Source organism: Heterocephalus glaber, unplaced genomic scaffold, assembly GCF_053883595.1.
Source record: "Heterocephalus glaber isolate CG9 unplaced genomic scaffold, H.glaber_assembly_v1.0 deba00001504, whole genome shotgun sequence".
Lineage (NCBI taxonomy): Eukaryota > Metazoa > Chordata > Mammalia > Rodentia > Bathyergidae > Heterocephalus > Heterocephalus glaber.
This window is the reverse complement of record NW_028258324.1, coordinates 25748391-25773627: the sequence shown is the minus strand read 5'-3', so window position 1 is coordinate 25773627 and position 25237 is coordinate 25748391. Positions and strand designations below refer to the sequence as shown.

The 25237-nt window shown below is 38.9% G+C and overlaps 1 protein-coding gene across 4 annotated transcripts in view; it reads right to left on the bottom strand.

Moving 5' to 3' along the window:
- Positions 1 to 13847, bottom strand: part of Gyg1 (glycogenin 1) — a 34474-nt gene extending 20627 nt beyond the window's left edge. For 2 of the 4 annotated variants that reach the window (XM_004834417.4, XM_004834418.4), the window contains exons 1-4: positions 13603 to 13847; positions 11389 to 11524; positions 9431 to 9605; positions 9024 to 9186 (exon numbers count right to left, since the gene is read on the bottom strand). In XM_004834417.4, coding sequence (XP_004834474.1) covers positions 9024 to 9186; positions 9431 to 9605; positions 11389 to 11524; positions 13603 to 13609 — 481 coding nt within the window. In that variant the 5' untranslated portion in view covers positions 13610 to 13847. Of the gene's footprint in view, positions 1 to 9023; positions 9187 to 9430; positions 9606 to 11092; positions 11156 to 11388; positions 11525 to 13602 lie in introns of all 4 variants that reach the window. The other 2 variants (XM_087186324.1, XM_087186325.1) reach the window with 2 other exon arrangements.
- Between the last annotated feature and the right edge of the window lie 11390 nt (positions 13848 to 25237).

The window sequence follows — 25237 nt, the reverse complement described above, 5'->3', positions numbered from 1 at the left end:
GAAATTATGGTTCTTTTCTGCTTATCGTTATATTTCTGGCACACAGCAGAATGCCTTAAGGCAAATTATTTATGGAATAAATACAAGACCCTCCAAATGTGGGAACACTATGCCATCCTGTGGCATATCCTGTTATGGTTAAAGAGTTAAAACAACTTAAATATTACATCATGGAAGTTCCACTGGTGAGAATATTACCAAACCACTAAAACTACTGCAAATACAGAACATCATCTACTGTGTAATATATTTATATATTATATATATATATATGCACGCATTGTGATTACAATATAAATATTAATAAACATTCATTTAGAAAGAGAAAAATGAAACCATGATTATGTCAGCATTGGTATTATAGATGCTTTCTTTTACCTTTCATTATTTTTGTAATTTCAAAATATTAACACAAGGGGACAAGAATGAGAATTATGCTAAGATCTTTCTAAGTATTCTTCACTTAGTAATCTATTTTTATTATGAAGTATGATGCTATCAACAGGAAAACATAAACCAGGTCTGGTGGCACACGTCTGTAACCCCAGCACTCTGGGAGGCTAGGCAGGAGGAATGAAAGGTAAGCCAGTCTGGGCAACTTGTGAGACTCAAAATTAAAAAAAAAAAAAGAAAGGGCTAAGGGTGTAGCTCAGCAGTAGCACACTTGCTTAGCATGTGTGAGGCTTTGTGTTCAATCCACAGTACCATCAAAAATATATATCCAAGTAAGAACCAAGAGAGATTATGGAAAGGTGCGAATTTCCAATGATGAATGTCATTATATTGTATACCTAAAATGTACCAATAAAATAACATTTTAAAAATATATATTCATGTGTAATATATGTGTGTATGTTATAAAGCATACTCGTAACAAATATCTGCAAACACTATTCAATTTAGAAACCTGAACCTCAGCAACTGTGTCCTCTGAGGGCTCCCCAATTCAATCTCACTGCCCATCCTATTAATCATGAGTTTTATCTGTAATTTTCTTGCTTGTGTTTTACTACATATAGTATATATCCCCAGGCAATACAGTTACTTCTGTTTTGAACTTTGTAAAATTGGACATTATACTACACATTTTGATACTTGTTTTTGATGGAAGATTGTTAAGAACTTTCTACATCAAGCAATTATGTTTAGAATGACTGCTGGCTACATGTAATGCAGTAAAAAGAACTCTAATTCCATGGAGGCCAGAAGAGCAGTTTAACTTCCAAATCCACCCTGTGTAGGTCTGGTAAACAGGAGTCAGAGCTGCTGATCCTTTAAGTCTCTGGTGGGCAGCCTCTGGCCACAAAAGGCTGATTCTGTTTACCCTCAGGTATCCTGTAAACATGATCAGCCATGTACTACAAAAAGACCAGGAAGCTCTGGAGGGACAGGTCACAGCGAGGAGGAGAGGCAACAAAGTAGGTTTGGTGAATCAACGGTGCCCATTAAACTGGCAAATCCTGAAACCAACAAGAACCTCACCTCAGAATCGACAGCATAGGTCATGAAATGCCCATGGCCACTGACCTCATTATGTGACCATAGAGGTCACCTGTTAGTCCAAAGCTGTGGATCACAATTAAATCCCATCTAGTAGTGCATGGCTTATCTTTTAAATTCAGCAATCTAGAGATCTGAATCATCTTTTTTCCCAAATGTACAATTCAGCATTTTAAAGTCAAATATTTAAACCTCAACAAGCTATGTGTAGTGTTAGCATATTCTCTTTAGAAAGTCTCTAGATGAGTGTACAATTCAGAGCAGAATGCAAATCTAAGCATGCCTGTGATATAAAACATACAAGGATGCCATGAACGCTGAATTTCCACAACAAAAACCCTAGGACTTTTGTATATTATAGTCAGAATTTGAGAGGCAGCTTTATTTAATCTGACATGTTAGGACACTTTTAAGCTCAATCATCTCAGAACCAACAAACATGATTAGCAACCATCACCAGCAGCTGTGATCCAGCAGGCTGGGGCACAACAACATCGACAGGGAGCAAGGAAATAGAACAAGGGCAGATGGTACCTGTTTTGCAAACAAAAGCAAATGTCCCATTCTGAATCACCCTTCCACCAGGCTACCCAAGTGTTGGTAGTGACCCTACAACTACTTGGTATTATCTGGATCTTGTGAGCCTGGTCATGAACCTGGTAACCACAGATATATCACAATCAGAAAGTGGGCTTATTAGTTTTATAAGACAGAAATGGAGTTGAGTGTTGTCTTTTACATTTGTACATTTGTGCAGTGCCATGTACTTCACTTGCTCTCTTGTAATTTGTCAGCAGCTGACTTGTCTACTGTGGGTATCAGAGCAAGGAAGTAAACTAGTGTAAGCATGAATGCCATTATCTCTGCACAGGAATGTTCCCCTACAGTTGTGCTCCCTAAAGTGTGGCCCAGACCCCAGCAACCAGGTGCCACCTGGGTGCTGGTAGAAATGTACAATGTTGAGCCTCACCCCAGACCTGCAGAATCAGAATCCACGTTCCCAGGTAACTTGTTTGCATATGAAAATATGAAAAGCACTGGGAATCTTTTGGACAATGACTTTTTTATTATATTAGAGGATGCAATTCTTTAAAAAATATCATTTCTATTGAAAATGTCTAAAATTTTTTAAGTTTTGGATAGGTATCATATGTATATGACGACGAATAAGATAGATTCCAGCTCTCAAATGGCTTTCTATCCAGTAAGAAGGCAGAGGGGTAGATATTAAGCAAATAATTCAAAAAATATGCTTTATATTATCATCAAGCCATTGAAAAGTGCTGAAATAAACATGAGATTCACTCTTAAAAACTAACTTCCTACATTATAGCTAGCAGATATCAACATTATTGCCTACAGGGAGCATGCCAAGGATTACCAAATTATAGTTTATGAACGGCCCAGCTCTGGGGGATATCCCAGGAGGTTTACCAAGGATGAGTGGATTAACCCCAGGTGGCTTACGGAAATCCAGGCACTTGGCCCAAGAATCACTGCATCTCACTGGCTTCAACCCACGTAAGCCAAGAACTGAGTTACTTTACTATTTCCTGTTACAGCTTTTTTTTAATATTGTCTTTTTAAAAAAATAGACTCTTAATAACCAATTTATTAAACTATCTCATAAATGCAATGAAACACTTATTCTTGGCTTGAATTAGTCTAAGGCAGGCCCTCTTGGTATAGATTCTCTTGCATTCTGAATTTATCAAAGTCACGATTATATAACTATACCAGTAGTTATTAAACATCTGTGTAGTCTCAAAGAACATAAGCTTTACAGAGGTTAAGGATAAAAATCAGTATTATTTATATCTACTCCTGGCCCTTAAACTTAGCACCTTGCCTAGACTAGAAACTAAAATGACTTGAATTGCTGAGTGCATGGTCTTACTATAGAAATGTAGGAGAGCATAATACTTCCAAGAATACTAGACCCCCCCAAAAATGCAAGACTATTGACTGTGTTGCTGATTTAAAATGACAAAGCATTTTTAGGTATTGTGGGTCAGAAGAGAGGAATAATATCTGTGAGATAGAAGACCTGGGACTCTACCTCCTCTTCTGTAAAATGACAAATACAATAGCTGCTATGTCTACTTAGAGAAATGAACTTTAAGTAATTAAGCCAACAAAAAGGCCAAGGTAATAGGGATCTTCTTCCATTTTGTATCACTTCTGGGACACATTTTAAAGAATGTTTTCAGCGTGGGATAATAGGGAGATGGGAACACGAACACGACACACACACACACACACACACACACACACACAAACACCCACCCAAAAACCCACATAGCCTCAGAATTGAGAAAGACCTGGCTTTGCCACCAGCTCAGGCCAAGCTGCTGTCCTGAACAATGATGAACTCACAGTAATAGGTAAATAGCATAAATATTTGCTAAATGAGTGAATGTACACCTCACAGGACTATTGAGAAATAAATGAAAACAAAGTAACTAGCATAAGAGCCTGTGTACACATAATATGCTAGTCCCTCCTTCCCTATTTCCCACAGGGTTGATGATCTCAGCTGGGTACAGAGCTAGAGTCAAAGACATGAGTAAGTTAAAAACCAGACTCATGGGTACCGTGAGATAAAAATAGCCCTTATTAAAAAAACTTATGTACATTCATTTTGCCATTATATGTTATGGCTTTTGTTTTTCATCTTAAGATACTACCTGAACTATCAATTAAATGACATGAATGCAAGAGAAGAGTTACTTTCAAACCAACTGATAAAATACCATAAGGGCAAGAATGAGCTTCCCAAAGGAAGCTAATGGTCACTGCAGAACCTGTCACATCAGGAAACCAACTGAGGCACAACAGAGTTTCTGAGCTCCTGTGGTTTGCACAAGACAAGCCCTATCTTGAAATACCTCAATCTTTCATTCCTTTTTTGGGCAGGTCCAACATGAAGACTAATTAACTATGAAGATTAGAGAAGGTAGCTGTGAGGTCAATTTAGGACCAAATCCTTTCTGTTAAACATTTTAAAACATTTTCCTACTCTGTCTAAAGTATGAATGTCCATTCAGAATTTGGAAATTGCAGGTATAATCACCTCATAGCACATCTTGGATTCTGCTTAAAGTAAAACCAAGCTTAATATCATGGACCCTTAAGTTACGACCTGCCTGACATACGAACAACTTGGGTTAATTAGGTTAATGGAAGAGTCATCTGCCTCTTGTTATCTATAGTGTGTACCCAGGTAAGCATCCAGATCTCAGCTGTATTGACTTACAAGCAACTTTAGTTACAACCAGCCCTCAGGAACTGATCAAATTCAGAAGTCAAGGGTCCACTGTACTGCACCACCAATTCATTCTCTATTTTTTCTTCTTTCTGAAAATTTAACTATAGACCAAAATCTCAGCACACAAGTAACAAGTTTAGGATATTTAGGTTACAGTAATTAAACTAAACAGTATGAAGATTTAAAAAAAAAAACAAATTGGAAAATATGAATTCCTGATTTAGGTTACTGAAACACATACAAATGAAATTTAATAGAGAGCAATTTTCAAACCCTAAACTCATTTCTTCAATTGCACAAGTACCCTTAATTTAAGATGCTTTAGAGTCACAAGGAAAAAGAAACTTCAATGTGTATTCAGATTGACTTTTTCAAATTAAGAATCAAGTGCATCAGCTTCATTTCACATGAGTATATGGAGGACACAATTTTTGATTAGTATCTTCTACACTATGACCTTTTCCCCCTCTTACTGATAAATACTGAACCTTATCTTGTCACATCCTATAAAATGCTAGTATATATCTATTTCACAACAGGTATTGTTCAACTTTTCAGGAAAAATAACTATTGATGAAGAAAGTGTGGAGACAATTTGAAAAAACAAAACAATAGTATAGGAACTTGGGGGGCTTAGGACTCTTCACTATGGAAAATTAGTCGCCAGCCACAAATTAGATATGTAGTTAACTAGTTCTAAATTCTAATACCCTGTATATTTGGAAAGAAAAGAGGTCAGGATACGTAGCATGGTTTGGCATATTAGGATTATTCTCTTGGCCAGAGGCATGGCGTGAGAAGGTGTTATGAGAGGGCTGCTGATTAGGACAGTGACCACTACAATCCTTCATGTTAGAAGCCCTACAAAAGCTGCTGCAAAATTTCAGCTACCAGCGACCTATGGGACTTGTCAGTGGACAGCAGGCCCCATCAGTTTCTTTTGAACATGGGCAAGAGATTGAGCAGGACTTTTAGACATTCAGACAGATACAGTCATCTGCAAAACTAGTCTTCTGTAACACCAACCTAAAAATTCTAGGACTTCAGCCCCTGTTGAATAAGCCTGGGGACAACCTGTAGGTAGTTAAAAAGAATGTATGTAATGGTGAAATACCTGAAAATATTCATCCTAGTTCCCATGGCATGATACATAAATAATTTTTAAATAAGTTTTAAAATAAAAATTGCATTATTTTTACATAATTCTTATAAAATAGATATAATACATTGAAAACTTCAAGCAAAGCAAGGTTACTACCATAGACTAAGGACATTGGTTATAAACAAATATTTTATTGATATCAAGCATAAGTCCAGTAAGTCTTTCTGTCACACAGGTAATGATCTAAGCAGATTGCAAACCCCTCCAGAGAAGGGCAGACGCCAAGGATAAGGAGTGAGATTTTTTTTAAATAAGTAAAACTCAGTGGCACATACTCCAAGTGGAAACAACTTTTCATTTAAGAGCCACTAGTTTATGCTTCTGATAAACAAAAACATGTAGAGAACTAAGGTCTCATTTGCAGAGATGACTGTTTAACTCTCAATTAAGCATATCTATTAAGAGAGAAAATTCAGTCCTTCACAACCAGCTAGTAAATGGAATACCTCTGAGGAAGGGCACTGCCTGGACACCCTGCTGCTGAATAATGAACCATGATAGCAGGCACAGGGAGATTCTCACAGTGGTTTCAGGTTCTAGCTGAAAAAGCAGAAAACGCTTTCTAGCTTAGCACTGTACACACTTTCAGGCTGCTTAACAACAAATCCATCGTGCCTCTAGACTCTAGGACACAGTGGATGGTCAGGTTGTCTCCCCCAGTTAATTAGTTTCATATTCTAAAAGTGTACTCTGGATAATTTACTGTGGCACACAGCTGTTTGGTATCTAAATTCTTATCTCCCAACAACGACATGTAATACTCTTCTAGGTTAGAAGCTAGATTCGATTCTCTTTTCAGATTAAAATCATATGGATTTCAGGCAGTTGGCAGGTCACAAGATCTATTTAAAATGTGATTCACTTACTGAAATTGAGAATAGTTACACTGAGTGGCTGAATTGCATTTACTTCCTTCAAATTAAAAGAGAGATGAAGAAAGTCACACTCTGACAGGAAGGTTAAGACAAATAGTGGACTTCTGCTAAAAATATTCTCCTCTTCCTTTTATGCAAAGGCAACGGTTTCTGTATAAGCAGTAGAAATAACTTGAATACCAATACAACTCTGAACTTGAATACTAATACAGCTTTCGTTCCTTAAAGGAAAATAGTAAGATCTAAAAACATGTGGTAAAGTGAAATAGTTTTGTCAGCCACACTGAATATTCAGCATGTTATTTTCTTACTCAGATTGCTTAAAACAAGACTACACTTCTTGTCAGATGCTGCCATTCATTATGGTCAGATACTTCTATTCTACTTTACAGCATTTAATGTCTTAGCATAGAGAAGTTTCTTATCCTCAGCATGAGTGACATTGTGGACTGGATAATTCTTTGTTGTGAAGGGCTATCCTATGTGCTACAGGATGTTTTGCTGCATCCCTGGCTTCTATTTGCCAGATGCCACAGCACCTGCCCTCCCTCAGTTAAGACAAAAATGTTTCCAGACATTACCAAGTGTCCCAGAATTTCCCAATTCAAAACTACTGGCTTAGAATGTATACCAGCCAAATAGTGAAACAAGATTGAAATTTAAATTTCCTTATCCTTTTCAATGAGATTTCATATAGTTACAAATTCCAAATTCAAAATCAAATGACTAAACACAGAACTCAATTTTGTGAACAGCAAGAACAAAAACCCAGTTTCAGTTTTATGTATACTTGGATTGTTCTTTTTGTTTGAGGCACTATGTATCCCAGGCTGGCCTCGAACTCATAGTGATTCTCCTGCCTCAGCCTTTATGTATACTTTGAAATGTTTAAAGTTTCAGTTTCTAACTTAATTTAATAATCTGTTAGGTTTCTTTTTAAAAAGTTTTAAGATTTTTATTTTAAACTTTATAACTACTTAATAGAAATGAATCTCTTACTCGTACAGAGGGCTGAATCTTACGTTTACTGAGAAAAGCTTGTTTTGCTAATTCCAAAAGATGTATTACTGCAAGTCTCAGATACTTCAGAGGGAACAAAGCAGGAAAAAGCCCCTGGTGCAGGTGTCTGCTGCAGGGCTCAGGCCTCTGTTCCTCCTCGCACTCCCTGCCTGTGCTGCTGCCATAATGTCACATAGCACATGCTAAGTCACTGCTTGGCCAGCTTCTTACACCATGTCCTTCTTTCTATCTATACTGGGTATTTTCTTTTTCTAAAAGAACCACCAAAAATAATTTTCTCATTTCACCTTGTGTGGTTTTGTTTTCTGTCTTTTTAAAAATGGCTTATTATTTCAGAGATCAGCCTGATGTGGAAGAATATTTAATTTATTTGATCAAAATTCACCAGTGGGACAGCACTTGCTTAGCATGTTTGAGGCCTTGGGTTTGATTTAAAAAAAAAGAACAAAAAAAAAAAATTCTCCAAAGGACATGTGCCCTATACCATGACGAGTCAACCCCCGTGTACACGACAGAAAATGCTCTCCAACTTTGTCTGTGCTCTGCTCTTCAGCCTTGCAGATACCACTTGAGCTGACACACAGCCTTAAGAAAATGAGAGTTTGGAAGCAAAGATCATTCACACAAACTTTCTGTCTTCACTTTTAATGTCTCCCAAGAGGATGACAACCAAATTATTAAGTTTATTCCCCAAGTTGCCATGGAGGCTTGATCTTCATATTAACAGTGGCTGTCGGACACTCTTGAGCTGAAGTTTACCCAGGTTTAAAGACAGAAGTTGTGTGTTTTTGTTGTTGTTATTTTGTTTTGTTTTCTGTGCTGGGGACTGAAGCCAGAGCCTCATGTATGCTGGGCAGGCATAGTTACACTCTCAGTCCTAAAGTCAGAAAGTTTGTTATTTGTAAAACATTTTTTTCCTATTTTTGAACAATCATTGTACATTTATCATGCTGTAATTTATCATACTATAATTTAGGCCATTTAATGGCAAGCCCTGTGAAGTTTTCTACTTTAGGTTAATCTTATTCATCTATAGGTTAAAAAGATGTACACACACACACAAGTGTTTCCCAAAAGAACACAATTTAAATTGCTCGCTACGTCTCATTTATACTCCAGGTACAAGAAACCACGGCATTTACACCTCTGAGAACAAGAGCCCCTAGAAACCCCATATATGAAGATAGCAGGTACATACCATCAAAGCTACCTTGCTCAGAAGCAAGATGCAACAGCCGGCTATACGTTTCAACTGAGGGCTGATAGACAAAGACTCCGGAGTTGAAGCAGTCAGGCCACCCTGGGTCTGGTGCTGCTGACAATTCTTCTCTCTCAAAAAGATCATCAATATTTACTAGGACCTGATTGAAAGGGGAGAAAGGCATTACAGAAATGTTTTGCTGGAGCATTTTTCTGAAATCCTAACACAAAAGATGATGACAGCTACAAGGTAGTCTGGAACTACTCTCTTTCATCACTTGACACTTTCTTTGACACTGTTTTTATCTGAACTTTATGCTCAAGTCTTGACAGCATTCCTCAAATGCCTACCAGGTCTCCATTACTATGTGCATCTATCCAGCGAGCCCTCAAAGCCACACTCACCAGAGTATCTGCATCCATGAACACACACTTTGAATACTGTGTAAGTGACCAGCAGTGAAGTTTTGTCAGCGTGACACCCAACTCAGGCCTCTTCATTAAGGTGAGATGAGCAGAATCGCCACTATCCAAGACATCTACCATGATAACTTCATCAAAGACTTTCTCTAAAACTTTTCTGTCAAAACAAATTCCAGAAAATAGCACTTAGAATCTTTTCATAAGTGACCCGTCTCATGAAAGATTGTTGCCTTGTTGCTCTATCCATCAATTAACAGAACAATCTGTCAGTTTGATAGTACACCCTCTTAAATCAGTCTTAATTTATTTTGGAACAAACTGTATTCATTTGCCTGTGCAATTAATTTCATTAAATTAATAACTGTTTATGGTAAGACTGAAGTACTGTTCTTAAAACATTATAAAAGTTGTTTTGTATTTTTTATTGTGGCACTGAATAATAGACACCTTGGGAAAATAACCTGGTAAGTCATTAAGTATATCTTTGTAACTGCCTGCATATTTGACAATGACATTTTAGAATTGATACTGACTACTGCATATGTTTTACAAATGATACTAAATAATGTACGTAGAATATGTGTAATGAAGCCTATATGTAATCACTTTTGCTAAAGCAACTGGCTGACAATTGCCTGAAGCTGTGTGTCCTGAAAGAAGTTAAAAGACTTAGCTACTAGTTTGCCATTTTTCTTTTTAGACTCCAATGTAATCAGAATTGGTTGCATGCTTATTATTCTATTTAGGCATAATGAGACTCACTTTGGTCTGTAAGGTACAACACTTCTCCACGCACAGAATTAGCTAAATCTTTATTTTAGAGAGCTTCTAAGGGGGTGGGGGGTGGAGTAGACTTAGGTAAGATACTAAAGCATGAGAGAAAATATATGACACAAACATTTCAGCATTAACAGATTTGTACAAAAAAGTGGTACTGTATTCTATATCCAAAACTGCAAAAAATATGCTTTAGTTCACATAGTAAGCTTGATATTTTTGATAAGAAACAAGAGGCACCACTGAAGAGTAGGTCTGTCCTCTGACTCCATCCTCACTAATGGACTACACATTAGAAAACAGCCTTTTTGGCATCTAACATTTAGAAACAAGGCCATTAGTGTGAAAGATAGATAGATAGATAGATAGATAGATAGATAGATAGATAGATAGATAGATAGATAGATATGTATATGAGACCTCTTAGATCCCCTTGGGATATGTATGTTTCAATTTCTAAAGGGCTAGGAGACTGCAAAAATAAACAACACAAAACTGCTACTGTGCCCAAAAGTTAATATTTAGAAACTAGTAGTTCATTTAGATCAACATTTAATTTCAACAAATCAAATTGAACAAGCAGCTTGTGCCTTGCAGGATGCTTCCCCAAGCAAAACCCTTAGTTCAGAAAGCCCTTTGATAAAGATTTCAGTATATTATGTTATGAATAAAGCACTTCAGGTTACAAATGTCAACTGGCAATGGAGAATATTGCTACTTTGTATACAAAGTTACCTGAGAGTATAGCTGATTTAAAATGAGAAACACTGTAGCCACTGATGCATTCTGGGAAAGGAGTAAGTTAACTGTGAAGATATAAAGGTGCAGTCCAGCAGGGAATGAAGAGTGAAACAGTAAGTCACAGACCTGGTGAAGAGAAAGTCCTCTTCATCCTAGTTGCAACCAGGAAGAAGACCAGAGCACTGCATCCTAGAAGAGAGCCTGGTCTGAGTAGCTCCCCAAAACTAAAAGGTTTCAGACCCAGGAGTCTTTCAGCAATTCTCATCTTTTTCTACTCAGTGTCTAACCCTGAAAAGGATGTGATTTCAATGTCCACTGATGTCAGAAATGGGAAGAAGGATGTCAGAATCTTAAGGATGGACAGATGGGCAGGCATTAAGGTTCCCAAAGACAGACAGACAGGCAGGCAGCTTGGTCCTCACCTCATAGAGTCTGAGACCTGTGGGGTGGCAAGCACAACCAGCCTCCTGGTGGTCCTGTGCTGTTTCAGAGACGAGCCTAGGACCAGGGCACCTTTGGCGTAGGCATCATTTGTGGTCAGTGTCACAAAGGCCTGATCTTGATATGAAGAAAAAAAAAATCACTCATTACAATATCTTACCTGGACAAAGTCTTTCCCCAGGGTCCTTTTCAAAACAATAATTCAGCAAAAATTAGCCTGCATATGCATGAGCACGTGTGTGTGTGTGTGTGTGCGCGCGCGCGCGCGTCTGTGTGTGGTGGAGGCGGGGGAGGGGGGTGTTACTGGGGATTGAATCCAGGGTTTCATCCAAGCTAGGCAAGTGTTTTACCACTAAACCACATCCCCAGTCCTTCTATCTATCTATCCTGAGACAGGGTTTTGCTCAGTTGCTCAGACTGGTCCCAAACTTGTGATCCTCTACTCAGCCTCCCAAGTAGCCTCGGATTACAGGAGTGCAACATGACAGGCTTGCCCACGCGTTGGGTTTTCACACTCACTTCTTCCTCTGTCTGGAGCAAAACCCAGCTTCAAAGAGGAAAAGAGGTCTTCCCTCCCTATTGCTGCCATTAAATGACTAATCATTATTCAATTGATTTAGAAACCACCTGAGCTCTAACAAACCTGCTTCCTCCTTTTTGAAGAAGCAACCAGTATCCCCTACCTAGCCCTTGAATCCCCCACCACCACCACCGTATACATACAGGGGCTTAGTTCTTCAATTATCACTCATTAAAGAACAGAAGGCATGGCTTCTGAACAAATAAGGAACTTCCTACTGAGCAATCATCACTCACCCTTCTAGCCTTTAAAATTTCTCGTGTCTTTCCCCGGGACAATTCTAGCCTCCACCTCCGAGGGATTATAGCGTTAGCAGGTTGGTGGGCATTCAAACACCTAGGGCACTTATAATCAAACTCTGGCAGGGGTCACTTGGGGGCACTGTGGCTCACCCAAGGAGTTAGGACACTGTCATGAAGTCACCACTCTCTTTCTGTCTGGGTTTCCTCATTCTTCCTTGCCCATTTTCAAACGTGGAGGCTGGAAGTGGTGGAAATTCCATTGAGAAGTGAGAGAGGCAGCTGTGGCTCGTCCAAGGGAACAACACATCCCCGGCCCTGACCCGAGGAGCAGGCCACTACTAAGCTGCAGAAAGACTGGCGTTCCCCACCCCATCACACGGTAAGAAGGCTCAGAACAGTGACAACTGCCACTCGACATGCCATGAGCCTCTGCCTGTGCTTGCTTCCATTATTTTCAACCTATCACGAGGCAGTAACATTTCAAAGTCATCTGAGAACGACATATGTTTTAACGCTATAGGGATTCAGATTCCAGGAGACTGTGGAGAAAAGTTTAATGTGGGTAGGAGTCAAGGATTTCGGGAAGCAAGGGCATGGACGATTTCCGAGACTAAATAAGGGGGAAGACAAATGCTTAGAACACAGACGAACACACCAGACTTCACAAACACTATAAATGAACTGGAGAAGCCCAATGACAGCTGGCTAGGAATTTAACCTTACTAAAGACAGCTGAACTCTGAGTTACACCTGCAAGCTTCTGGCAGTTCAACTGCTGGTATAATGCCGGCTATGAGCCTCAACGACTGGGGAGGACCGGGTACCCCGAGCTCCCCAATCCATAGGCAGATTTACCTAGAGGCCCAGACACTCCGCAACAAGCGGGGCGGAGGTTCGCCCCGGGGACGCTAGTCGGGCTCCCAGCTCCCTGAAACCCGGCCCCAAAGGCCTAAAAATAGGATCAGCCCAGCAGCCAGGCCTGCGAGGGCGGCCCGGTGGAGGCTGCTAGTGTCCCCGCCTCGCGACCGCCCCTTCCCCGGGGCTGCTGCCTGCGGGAGGCCGAGGAGGCTCCGCAAGCCGGGAAGTGTTGGGTCCACACACCCCAGGGGGCCGGGCCGCAGCCGCTCCACCGCCCGCCCTGCCCGGGAGGGGAGAGGAGGAGAGAGGAAGGGCGAGGAGACGGAAGCCGGAACGGGGGCCGGGCGCGGCTCTGCCCGGTGCCCTCTTCCTGCGCGGAGGGGCGGTGCGGACACCGGCGGCTGCAACTTCGCGGCGTCGCCACCCTGCCGGGGCTCCCGGGGCCGGGCCGGGGCGGCAGCCGGCTGTCACCTCCAGGGACGCGGAGCCGGAGGGGCGGGGGGCAGCACGCGTACCTGCCATGGTGCCGTCCGGGCGCGGGCGGCCGCCGCAGATGCAGCTCTGTACCCCGAGACCCCCAGACCTCCGCGGCCGGGAGAGGAGCGAGGCCAGCGGGAGGCGCGGCGGGAGGCGAGAGGCGGCCCGAGCGCTCTTATAGCGGCCGTCACGTGGGCGCGCACGCTCGCGCTCGCATCCTCCCGGTCGGCTGCGGGACGTGCGCCGCGCCTCTGCGGTCCACGCCCGGGACCCGCTCCCGCCCGCGCCCCCGCCCCCGCCGGGCACCTGCCTCCCTGCCCCCCACCATGGGAGCCGAAAAGGTACAGAGTGTGGCTTAAAACTACCAAGGAGGCTAAGGATAAAGCCTTGTAAAACAAACGCCAGACCACTGTGGTTTTAATAATTTGTTTGAAACGCTTAAATTAAACATACTTTTTAATTCTACTTTTTTTCTTTCACTTAGAGTTCCACATTCCCTGCAACCACACCCTAGTGTGCTCACAATGATTTTGTGGTCTTCACCTGAAATAGAGTGGGTATTGGCTATTGATTCCTAGAGCTATCCTTATCAACTAGATTCGTTAAGTCCTTCATTTTATCTTTATACCAACTCAGTGAGGTAGGTGTTATATATTTATTTTACAAGCAAGGAAACTGAGACACAGAGAAGTTATATTGAATATAAGTGGAGAAAGTAGAATTTGAACCGCAGTACAGAACTGACTTTCCTACCCAGAAAGTCTTGGGTTATGGTAATTCTGGTTAGGTAACCCAATTGTTTTGGTTAATCTGTTTCACAAGTCTTGAAATGGTCAATTTGTCATTTTTCTAGGAAGTTGAGAAATAGTTCTGTAATGTGGTCACACCCTTCACTGCTCACCATCTCTTACACCCAACCTAAGACCAGCAAGGAGCCTCAGGCGTTAAATTCTCTGCAAACAATAGTTGTTTAGTAATCCAGAGTGACTACTACAAAGCTACTGGAAAGTTGACAACATCAATTCCAAAAAACAAAAAGTAGATGAGAAAGAATAAGTGATTTATTTGCAAAGGTGGTCCTCAAACAGATTGCACTAGGTCTTGAACATAAAATTACAATAGCTATTGAATTTAGGATTTTTCATCTTCACAATACTGCAAAAATGATAAGCCATCCATTGTAAACTGTACTTCAAATTTTGAATTTTTATCTTTTCCTGGGCCAGCAATATGGGGCACAATAGCCCAACTCCCAGTTGGCCACAGGATCCTGAGAGCAAACAACTCACTTGTGATATGTCATGAAGCTGTAATGTTGGTAGATTAGGCAAATTTAAAAATGTTCATCTTATGATGTTTTCAGCTTACACGAGGCTTAATTAGAACATAAAAATTAATCCCATTCTAAAGTGAAGAGCATCTGTATCTCACTGTTTCTTTATGTATCATGTGTAGGCTTGAACCTCCTATACCAGAACCATTTTGGGGAAACTGTTGTAATAGGGTCATCTAGAGGAACAAAATCAATCTAAAATATAATTATACAAAGGAACTTACTAGATATATTTACAGAATTGGAAGTAGAAGAATCACAATGGCTCTCTGCAGGATCTGAGGTGGAAGAATCCAAAATGGCTGTCTGTGCTGATGCAGTAGTGGAGGAAGGGTGAAGGCCTGGATGCTCACTGTAGAGTCCCCTGTGTGAGTTTGTGTTGGAAGGCTGAATATTCTGCATAGTCTGAGCTGAAGGCTCAAGAAACTGGAGACCAGCATCGCTAAAGGTAATAGTGAAGACCAGAGCTCTCCAAAGTGGACACACTTCCTTCTTCTTTCCCTTTTTATTCTGTCCAGGCTACCAGCCTCTTGGTTGGTGTTACCCACATCCAGAGTGGGTTTTCCCTCTCTCAGTTTGATGGCCTGCACATCAGTCATCCACAGACACACTTGGAACTTCACTAATTTGGTAGACAGGCAGTTCTTACTCAAGTTAGGGTGACATATCACAATTATTAATCACACCTGTTAAAATACAAATTTCTGAGCCTAAATTCAGACCTCCTGAATTATAATCTGTTGGAAAATTTTTTAAATTTTTGATCGACATATAGTAATTTTACATAATTATGGAATACAGTATGATTTTTCATTACATGTATGCTATGTGTAAACATCAGGTCATCTCTATGACCTGAATCAAATTCTTAAGGTTAGAGCCCAAGGACTAGCATTTAAACTATCACTCTCCAGGAGTCCTTGCTCAGTCCTTTCCATTTCCTCCACCCTCATCATGGCTTGGAGCCCACTACTCCACATAAGAAGACCTCCCAGTTACCTCCTTTGCAGGAAATGGATATGTGGGGTTGAAGAGATAACATAAGTTTCCCTTATCTAAACCGTGTAGGCTAAGAAGAGTTGGAACTCTTTAAGGAGCATAATGGCTACACTTGAACTATATGAATGGGGAGGCAGAAAGAAGTGCTTCCCAGACTGAAGTGGACCATCTTTCACCTGGAGCCCTCCTGTCGTCTGTGACCCTCAGCTGCCTGCTGCTACCGGCCTAAGTGTCTCAAGCTGGACTTCCCCATGGATGTGGTGTTGAGTCCCAAAGGGCAAACCACGAAGAACTAGGGACAACTGGAAAAATAGGAAAGTTTCCCTTAGGAACGTCTTCCCTCTGTTTAAGTAAAGACTTCTTTCATGGATAGCATGTATATTCATGTTAAAGCTATAGTGTTTACATCTTGAATTAAAGAGGGGCATTTTGAGGTTGCTGTAATCTGCTCTTAAATGAGATTATAAATAGTGACCCACTATCCAATTTTTGTGAAGCTTCTCTACATTGAGCTTCAGATAGAAGTGGGGTCAAGGCCTCTTACATTTTAATGCATCATAGGTTGCCTGAGGATCTTATTAAAATGTAGATTCTGACTCAGAAGTTTGAGATGGAGCTTCCAAGCAAGGCCCAGGCTGTGGACCAAGTGTGAGCAGTAAGGTGTTTGTACCTTTTTGGATCGTAAGGCATTGAAGGCAGAAAATAGACAGGTAAAAGTGTGTTTGAGACTTTGGTGTATTAATCTTTTCTTGTGAAAGTTGAACTAACTTTGAAGTTTAAAGATTTGCACTCTACATGAGCATCCGTAAGTGTTAACCATTTAAAGCTGTGCTGAATGCATGTATTCATCATGGTTGACCCAAAGTTCATTTTTAATTGGCTTTGGAATGCATTATGTAATTTTTTGGCAATACACTTACCTTCTTAATTATGTTTTGTTTAAGATAATGTTGAAATTAGCTTGCATCCTGGCATCCTGTTGAGCACACACACTAATTGATGGTGGAACAACTGACCAGGAAATGTGTTCCATCCAGAGCAGAGGGCAAGCTACTGGCCTGAGATTCAAACAATTCCCATGGAGAGTCCATGAAATAGACATAGCACATCTGGCCAGACACAGGAACTAACTAGTTAACTATCTAAGCCTTTCCCCTTTACTGATATTATGCCAAATCTAGACCCAGAATTTGGAACAGTGATCACAACACTGTCTAATTCCAATCAACTTGATTCAATTAATAATATACTTAGAGACCCAAAACATGTCATTTTTCTCTCAAGAGCTAGTTTCAAAATCTGCAAGGTGCAGTGGTTTGGTGACTAATTATATTGCCTGAAAAACTCCTTGTGGAGATATATCCACATACCATAAAATTCAGCCATTTCTGCTAAATTCAATTTAAAACATACAATTAAATGGTTTTTAGATTTTCACAGTTATACAATTTACCACATTTTTCTTTTCTGTTCTTTTTCTTCCTCTTTCCCCCTGCAGTGGTGAAGATTGAACTCAGGGCCTTTGCACTGAGCCACACCTCGCAGCTCTTATTTTTTATTTTGAGACAGTAGAACATTTTCATAAGCCCTAAAAGAAATCTATGCCCATTTGCAGTTAGTTCTTTTTTCTCTTCCCACCCCTTATGTCTAGGCAGCTGCTAATCTACTTTCTATTTCTATGCATTTGTCTATTGAGATTCACCCATATGTGGTCTTTTGTGATTAGTTTCTTTCACAAATCTTTTCAAGGATCTTTCATGTTTGGCACATGTGAGTGTTCTATTTTTAAATTGCCAAATAATATTTCATTGTGGATGTTCCACATTTTTCTTAGGCATTAATTATGGATAAAATATATTGAGGGACATTTGCCTATTTTCTACTTTTGACTCTGTGAATAATGTTGCCATGAACATTTGTGTCCAAATTTTTATGTGAACAGGTGTTTTTCTTTCTCCTAGATTATGGATAGTATTGCTAGATCATATAGTAACTCTATGTTTAACATAGAGTTTCAGGAACTGCCAAACTAAAATGCCTGTATCAACTTTCATACCACCAGCACTGTATAAGGATCTAATTTTTTTACTTCTTAGACAATATTTATGATTGCCTGATTATAGCCATCCTACTGGGTTTGAAGTGATCTCTAATTATAATTTTGTTTTTTATTTCCCTAATGATGTGATTTTGAGCATCTTTTCATGTACTTATTGGCCATTTGTATATATCATGTTTGGAGAATGCTTGTTCAAATCTTTCACTTTTGGGGGGAGGGGGGTAACCAGGGATCGAGCTCAGGTCCTTGTGCTTGCTAGGCAGGTGGCGGAACCACTGAGCTAAATCCCCAGCCCCACTTTCACTTATTTTTAACAATTGAGTTTTGTTTTTATTATTGAATTGAAAGAGTTCTTTCCATATTCTAGATACAAACCCCTTATTAGATGTATGATTTGCAAATATATTCTCCCATTGTGTGGGCTAGCTTTTCACTTTCGTGATGGTATTATTTGCAGCACAAAAGTTTACATTTTGATAAAGCCCAATTTATTTTTATTTTACTGTTTGTGCTCTGGCTGTCATATCTAAGAAACTATTGCCTAACTGAAGGTCATGAGGATTTACTGCTATATTTTCTTCTAAGAGTTTTATAGCTTTAGCTTTTAAATTTAGGTCTATAGTTCATTCTAAATTGATTTTTGTTTTAAGGTTTTGTATGGTATAAAGTATGGGTCTAGCTTCCTTCTTTTGCTTGAGTTGTCCCAGCACTATTTGTTGAAAAGCTGATTCTGTCTCCCATTGAATTGTCTTGGCAGCCTTATTAAAAATCATTTGACCATAAATCTCAACTAAATTATATTTCTGGACTCAGTTCTATTCTATTGGTAGACATGTCTGTCCTAAGAATATTTCCATCCTGTCTTGATTTCTGTAGCTTTTTTTTTTTTTGCAGTACCGGAGATTGAACTCAGGACCTTGTGCTTGCGAGGCAGGTGTGGTGCCACTGAACTAAATCCCTGGCCCAATTTCTGTAGCTTTTTATAGGTTGAATATCCCTTATTTGAAATGCTTAACATTAGAAATGTTTTGGATTTTAGATTTTTTATTTTGAAATATTTGCATATATATCCTAAGATATCTTAGGTGTGGGATCCATGTTAAAACACAAAATTCATTTATATACACACACACATATATATATATTTACTTACACATTTATTAATATTAAGTATTTCATAGATAATTTATACACATAACTTGAAGGGAATTTTATACATTTTTAATATTTTTGTGTATAAAAGTTTGTGTAGATTAATCCATCAGAAAGCAAAGATATCACTCTCTCAGCTACCCATGTGAACAATATGATAATGTGACATCACCATCATTCCTGACTCACCAATGAGTTTCTTTGCCTCATTTCATGACCAACAGATGCTTTGTTGCCACAAACCTTCAAATACTTAATGCCATGCCTTTTCCTAAATTTTTGGAGTCAGCCTATTGAAAATTCATAGTTCCCTTCTATTTTTACTTCATTGTGACAGGCCTTTGCTTGTTTCATTATCAGCATACCATTAAGTAACACATGTTCACCTCAATGCTGAGGGATCCACTCTTTCAATACATGACTGTAATATTTATTTTTAGCTTTACAAAATGTATCTCTGTCTTTTCAGTAGCTTCTTTTTATCCTTTCCAGCACAGAACTTCAACAGTTTACCCTTCTCTTTACTCAGGTCATATATGATGGTCATTCCAACACATACTCCTCTGTAAAATGTTTCACACACTGATGTCCAATTGCTCCAAAAGCTTGATTTTCTGTGCTATAAGCACAAATACTTTCTCTTTTTCTTTTCATAGGATTATCTTCACGCCTGTTTGACATTTTCAACAGTTTTTTTAATCTTTATACACTAACAGAAAATAAGCCTAATAGCAACAATAACAAAACCAGCAAACAAGTGCATGCCTTGCACAGAGGTCTTGGCACCATATGTGGCTTTGTGGATAACCTGCCATTGGTGTATCTGGCTTGTGCACATGCCATTTTATTACCCTTCGTGGGAGTGTTTTCGTGTTGGGATGTGGGTGTGCACAAAAAATCCTATGGCAGCTGAAGGGGTTTGGGTGAGTCTTTTTGCCTTTGGAGGTGCTGAATAAATTGTGTTGTGCACCTGCGTTTTGGGTTGTAGTTTCCACATGGAGTCAAGTGTGGAATCCTCCACCTGTGGTGTCGTGAAAGTCTCAGAGTTGGGAGAATTTCAGAGTTCAGAATTTGCTAGTGAGTTTGAAATTGAGAAGCCTGAGTCTTCCCACGTTCTTTTTTCAAGATTTTTTTTTGGCTTAGCTATTCTGAATTCTTTCATTTTCTTATGAATTTTATGATAAATTCCTTCATTTCTGCAATAAAACAATCTGAGATTCTGGTAGAGATTGTGTTGAGGTTTTAGATCAAGTTGGGAACCCTTGTTAATCAACATGTATCATTTACTGAGGTATTCTTTAATTTCTTTCAACAATACTTTGTAGTACATTGTCCTTTAAAACACACACCAAAACCCAAATTGGGTCTGTTAGTGGCATAAACCCCACAGGCATGATAATTAATTTTCAGATGTGTAAGATATTCAAATGTATGCTCTGGACTAAAATCTATTATTGAGCTTTATACCTGAAGCAACATTGTTATGGCCCATCCCAAGAAAACTTTTACAATACTGCACTTTGACATCATTAGTAATAGCTATTATCTACTGTCAAGCTTCTCACACACACACTAACTCATTTAACCTTCCCCAAACCTAATGAGGTGGTTATTCTCTAATCCCTACTTTAGAGGTAGGCACAGAGCCTGCCCAATGTTCTGCAGCTAGTAATTTTAGAGCAGGAATTTGAACCACCCAAACTGCCTCAGCAATTGGTACACTTAACCACTGTTTGGCAGTATGTGTAGCTGCAAAAAGTAATTTGTGAAAAGTAACAGTTACAGTGAAAAGTAATCCCCCCTCCTGCCCAAGACCATTTTTGTCCTCTAGCCACCATATTCACCTCCCTAGTGTGGCATTTTCTTAGCTTTTTCTGTGGCTTTAAGGATGCCACAAAGAACTCAGTACTATGGCTTCCCCAAAGTGCTACTGAAGACATATACTGTGGTAAGCAGTTTCCTTTTTTTTTTTATTTTGGTACCGGGGATCGAACCCAGGTCCCTGCACTTGCGCAGCAAGTGGCAAAACCACTGAGCTAAATCCCCTGCCCCTGTGCAGTTTCCTCTTATGGAGCATTCATGGGAAAATTTTCCCACTCATTTTGGAATCAAAAACAATGTTGTGTTTCCTTAATACTCAGGTTTTCCTATTTTTTATAGGCATCTTCAATATTACAACAATACATGTTTTTTCCTCTTTTATGGATCACTTACAAACCTAGAGAAAATTTTGCAGCCACTTCTGGTAGTTATTTCAACTCTTCATCCTGCAATTATTTGTGTTTTATTTTTACCTCATTATTTTTCTTCCCAAATTTACTTATGAATTTGCTTGGGATTCTTTGGAAGTGGGCAAAGAATAATGAATTAATTAGTAAATAATTAAATGATAAGAGAGCTTCAAGTGGGAGTAGAGCAAGGGAGATGAAATTTCAGCTCAATTTGGTGGCTCTGGAGATTTTTGCAGTGATTTGTCAGTAAAATAAAGATTTCATAAATTAGAATGGATAGTTATCGATCCAGTCATGGGAATAACCTTCTGTAATTAGTTAAAAATCAAGAAAAGACAAAGTAATTACTTGATCTTTCAATTTTACTTTATTAGGTATTCTAGTAATATAACAATATAGTAGTGGTCACAAAAAAAGGATGAAGGGGATCAATGGGAGGTAGGAGATTAGAGGAGAGTAAAGGGATGGAAATGTACATAATTATTATGTATTAAAAACACACACTAGTAAAATATTCAAAAAGGAAGGATAAGTTTGCCCAGGATCTGAACACTTCAAATGCATTTCATCTTACAAACTTGAGTTCCCATATTGGTGATCTTTCAGTTGCTGAGTTCATTCATGTAAATAAACTGGTTGTAAGACTAAGAATTAAAAAAAATCTTAGCAGTTACTTTTTCTTTAAAATTAGTTTTATTGAAGTACAATTTATTCACAATAAACCAAATTTTTAAAAGTATATATTTCAATGAGCTGTAACATCTGTGTGCAGTCATAGAACCATCAACAAAATCATCTCCAAAACTTTCCTTTTATGATTTTTATGGTGAATCCCTTCCCCCTATCCTGGCCCATGGCAAATATAGCTCTATTTTATGTCTATACAGATTGGCCTTTTCTAGAACTTTATAAAATATAATGTACAGTGGGTAGCCTTTTGTGTCTGACTTCTTTTACTTAGCATAATGCTTTTGAGATTTATTCATATTGCTGAGTATCAGTTGTTCATTCTTTTTTATTGCTTAGTAGAATTATTTTGCATGCATATATCACAGTGTATTTATCCATTCATCAGCAGATGGACATTTGAGTTGCTTCTACTTTGGACTTTTATGAATAAAGCTGTCATGAATCCTCAAGTGTGGGAAAATTTGTTCAAGATGATAGTATATTTAACTTTATAAGAATGGCAGTTAACTTTCAAAATTCATTGCCAAATTCAAATGAGATCATTAAGAGTAGAAGTTATTGTTTTTGTGCACAATTGATTATAGCCAAGGATGACCTGAAATCCATTTATAGTTCACTGATAGAGACAAGGACATAAGTCCCCAAGTGTATTATTGGAGAATTACTTTGCTTTGATATGCCAGTGCAGTCTGCTTCTGTTTGTGTCCAGCACATGTACTCTCAGGGCCTCATTTGAGAAGATGCAGAAGTGATGACTTGAAGGTTCATTGCAATCCCGAGTCTTAGTGATTCTATCAACTATAGGAATTTAGCCCGAAACACAGAAAAACGGAGGAAGAGAACATCTTCAATACAAAGAGAAAAATGTTCCAAGGTACTGAAAAAGTTGGTCTCAAAGGAAATATGTTGCCTCACTCCCAGTAATTCCTGAGCAACTCCTAGAATAGATCCTACCACTTACTCCTGGTTGGGGGAGGGGAATCATCTGAACAAAATTATTTATTGTAATGTCCTAAACCCCTGAAATATCTCCATCTGTTTGCAATTTCTTTTACAGAGAACAAAAATATTTCATGTACAACTAGAGACAAAGTAAGTTTCACCTGAATTAGAAAAGACACTTATTTTGACAGTTAATTAGTATCAGGCACAATAAGGAGTAAATATTACATGTATGTGCTCAATCATTCCAACAGTCCTGTGCAGGAGATATTACCTCTATTTGGTAACAAAGATGGTAAAACTGAAGGTTAAGAAATTATTTATTTTTAATGTGAATATGCCTTTTATGGGTCAATAAATAAACTCTGTGTCCAGAGGTGTTTTTATCATACTTAAAAACATTTGCTTGAAATGATACTAAAGATTTTTGAAAAACAAGATTCTTAGTAAAGCAGCATACTGTCTGAAGATACACTGATTGAAACATCACTATTTTGCACATCATGAAACTATAGTAACATAATTCTTGGAACCATGAACATCTAGTACTATTGATAAAGAAGTATTTATGTAGAAGTAGAAATTTACTCAGTGCTGGAACTTTTTTTTTTTTAGTGCTGGAACTTTTTAAGGGTTATTTATGGGTTTTTCCCTCCCAAATATGTATCTTCAAAATTTTTAAAGCAAGAAGAAAACAAATGACTTTATTATTTATTCTTCACAGGTCAATATGGGTTTTCAATACAAAATACCTCCTTGCTTCCTTTTTGTACTATATTACTTTTAAATATATGCATTGGATTCACTTACTTTTGATGAAATTTCATATTTGGAACTTTTGTGCTAAGATAAATATTCAGTTCTCAAAAAATTTCAGGATTTTTTTCTGTAGAATGGAAATTTTTTAGTTAGATCTAAACAGCTTAAGCATTTCTATCAAAGTATCCTCCATGTTTGCCTTCACTGGAAATTATTTAGGAAGCAAATTCTGCTAATACATATAATCTGGAAACAGATTTGCCACCAACAATGTAAGATTTCATGGGTAGACTGATTCCATGCAGCATGAATTGACTGAGCTACAGATTTTTCTTTGCCAGTTTGCATCAGGAAAACCCGTCCTGCAGCCGAGTATCTTCCTTGAATACCACAGAGCCAAAAGCTGTCACCAGAATTTGACACTACACCATTCCATTGCTGAACAGGGACCTTCTGCCAGACAGTCTGGCCACAGTTCCTCATTAGCAGGGACCTAGCTTGGGCATGGCCAAAACCTTAGGAGGAGTGATAGTATCTCACCTCTTTGGGCCTATCAAAAATCAGCATGTGAACTTCTTTAGGTGTCAGCCAAGGGCAGCCCTGAGTGAGTTCTACCAAAGGGAAGTGAGGTAGAGCTGTGCAGGTGCCAACTCTGAAGTGGTGTTCATTAAAAAATCTAGTGTGTTAACCTCAGACAAAGGACTACTATCTAGAATATATAAAGAACTTGAAAAAAATAGCCCCCCCCCCAATTCAAAGACCCAATTCAAAAATGGGCACCTGAAATAACAGACATTTTTCAGACAAAGAAGTAAAAGCAGCAAATAAACATATGAAAAAGTGTTCGACATCCCTGGTCATTTGAGAGATGCAGATGAAAACAACACTGAGATTCCATTTCACCCCAGAAAGAATGGCTGCTACCAAGAAAACAACCAACAACAAATGCTGGTGGGGTTATGGGGAAAAAGGAACCCTTCTCCACTGTTGGTGGGAATAGAGACTGGTGCAACCACTGTGGAAATCAATGTGGAAATACCTCAAAAAATTAGGATTAGAGGTCTCATTTGACTCAGCTATTCCCCTGCTAGGTATTTTCCTAAAAGAATTAAAAGAATCGTATCCACAGTATATCCACACACATGGTTACAGTGGCAGAGTTTCTAATAGCTAAAACTTGGAAACAGCCCAATTGCCCATCAACTGGAGACTAGATAAAGAAGATGTGGGGTTTTTTTAAATGGAGTACTACTCAGTCGTGAAGAGAAACTAGAGACATTTATAGCTAAATGGATGCATATTGAGGTCATACTCTTAAGTGAAATAAATAGGACACACGTGTAAATACCAAATAGTTTCTCTGGTGTGAGAAACTGAACGTGTAAATAAGGATCAAAATGATAATGTGAAATAGGAAGAAAAGGTCTAAAGTGGAAGGGGAACTAGGAGGGGTAAAGTTAAAGAAAGAAGGGAAAGGGAAAAATATGAGAAAAGGAAAAAATGGAAAC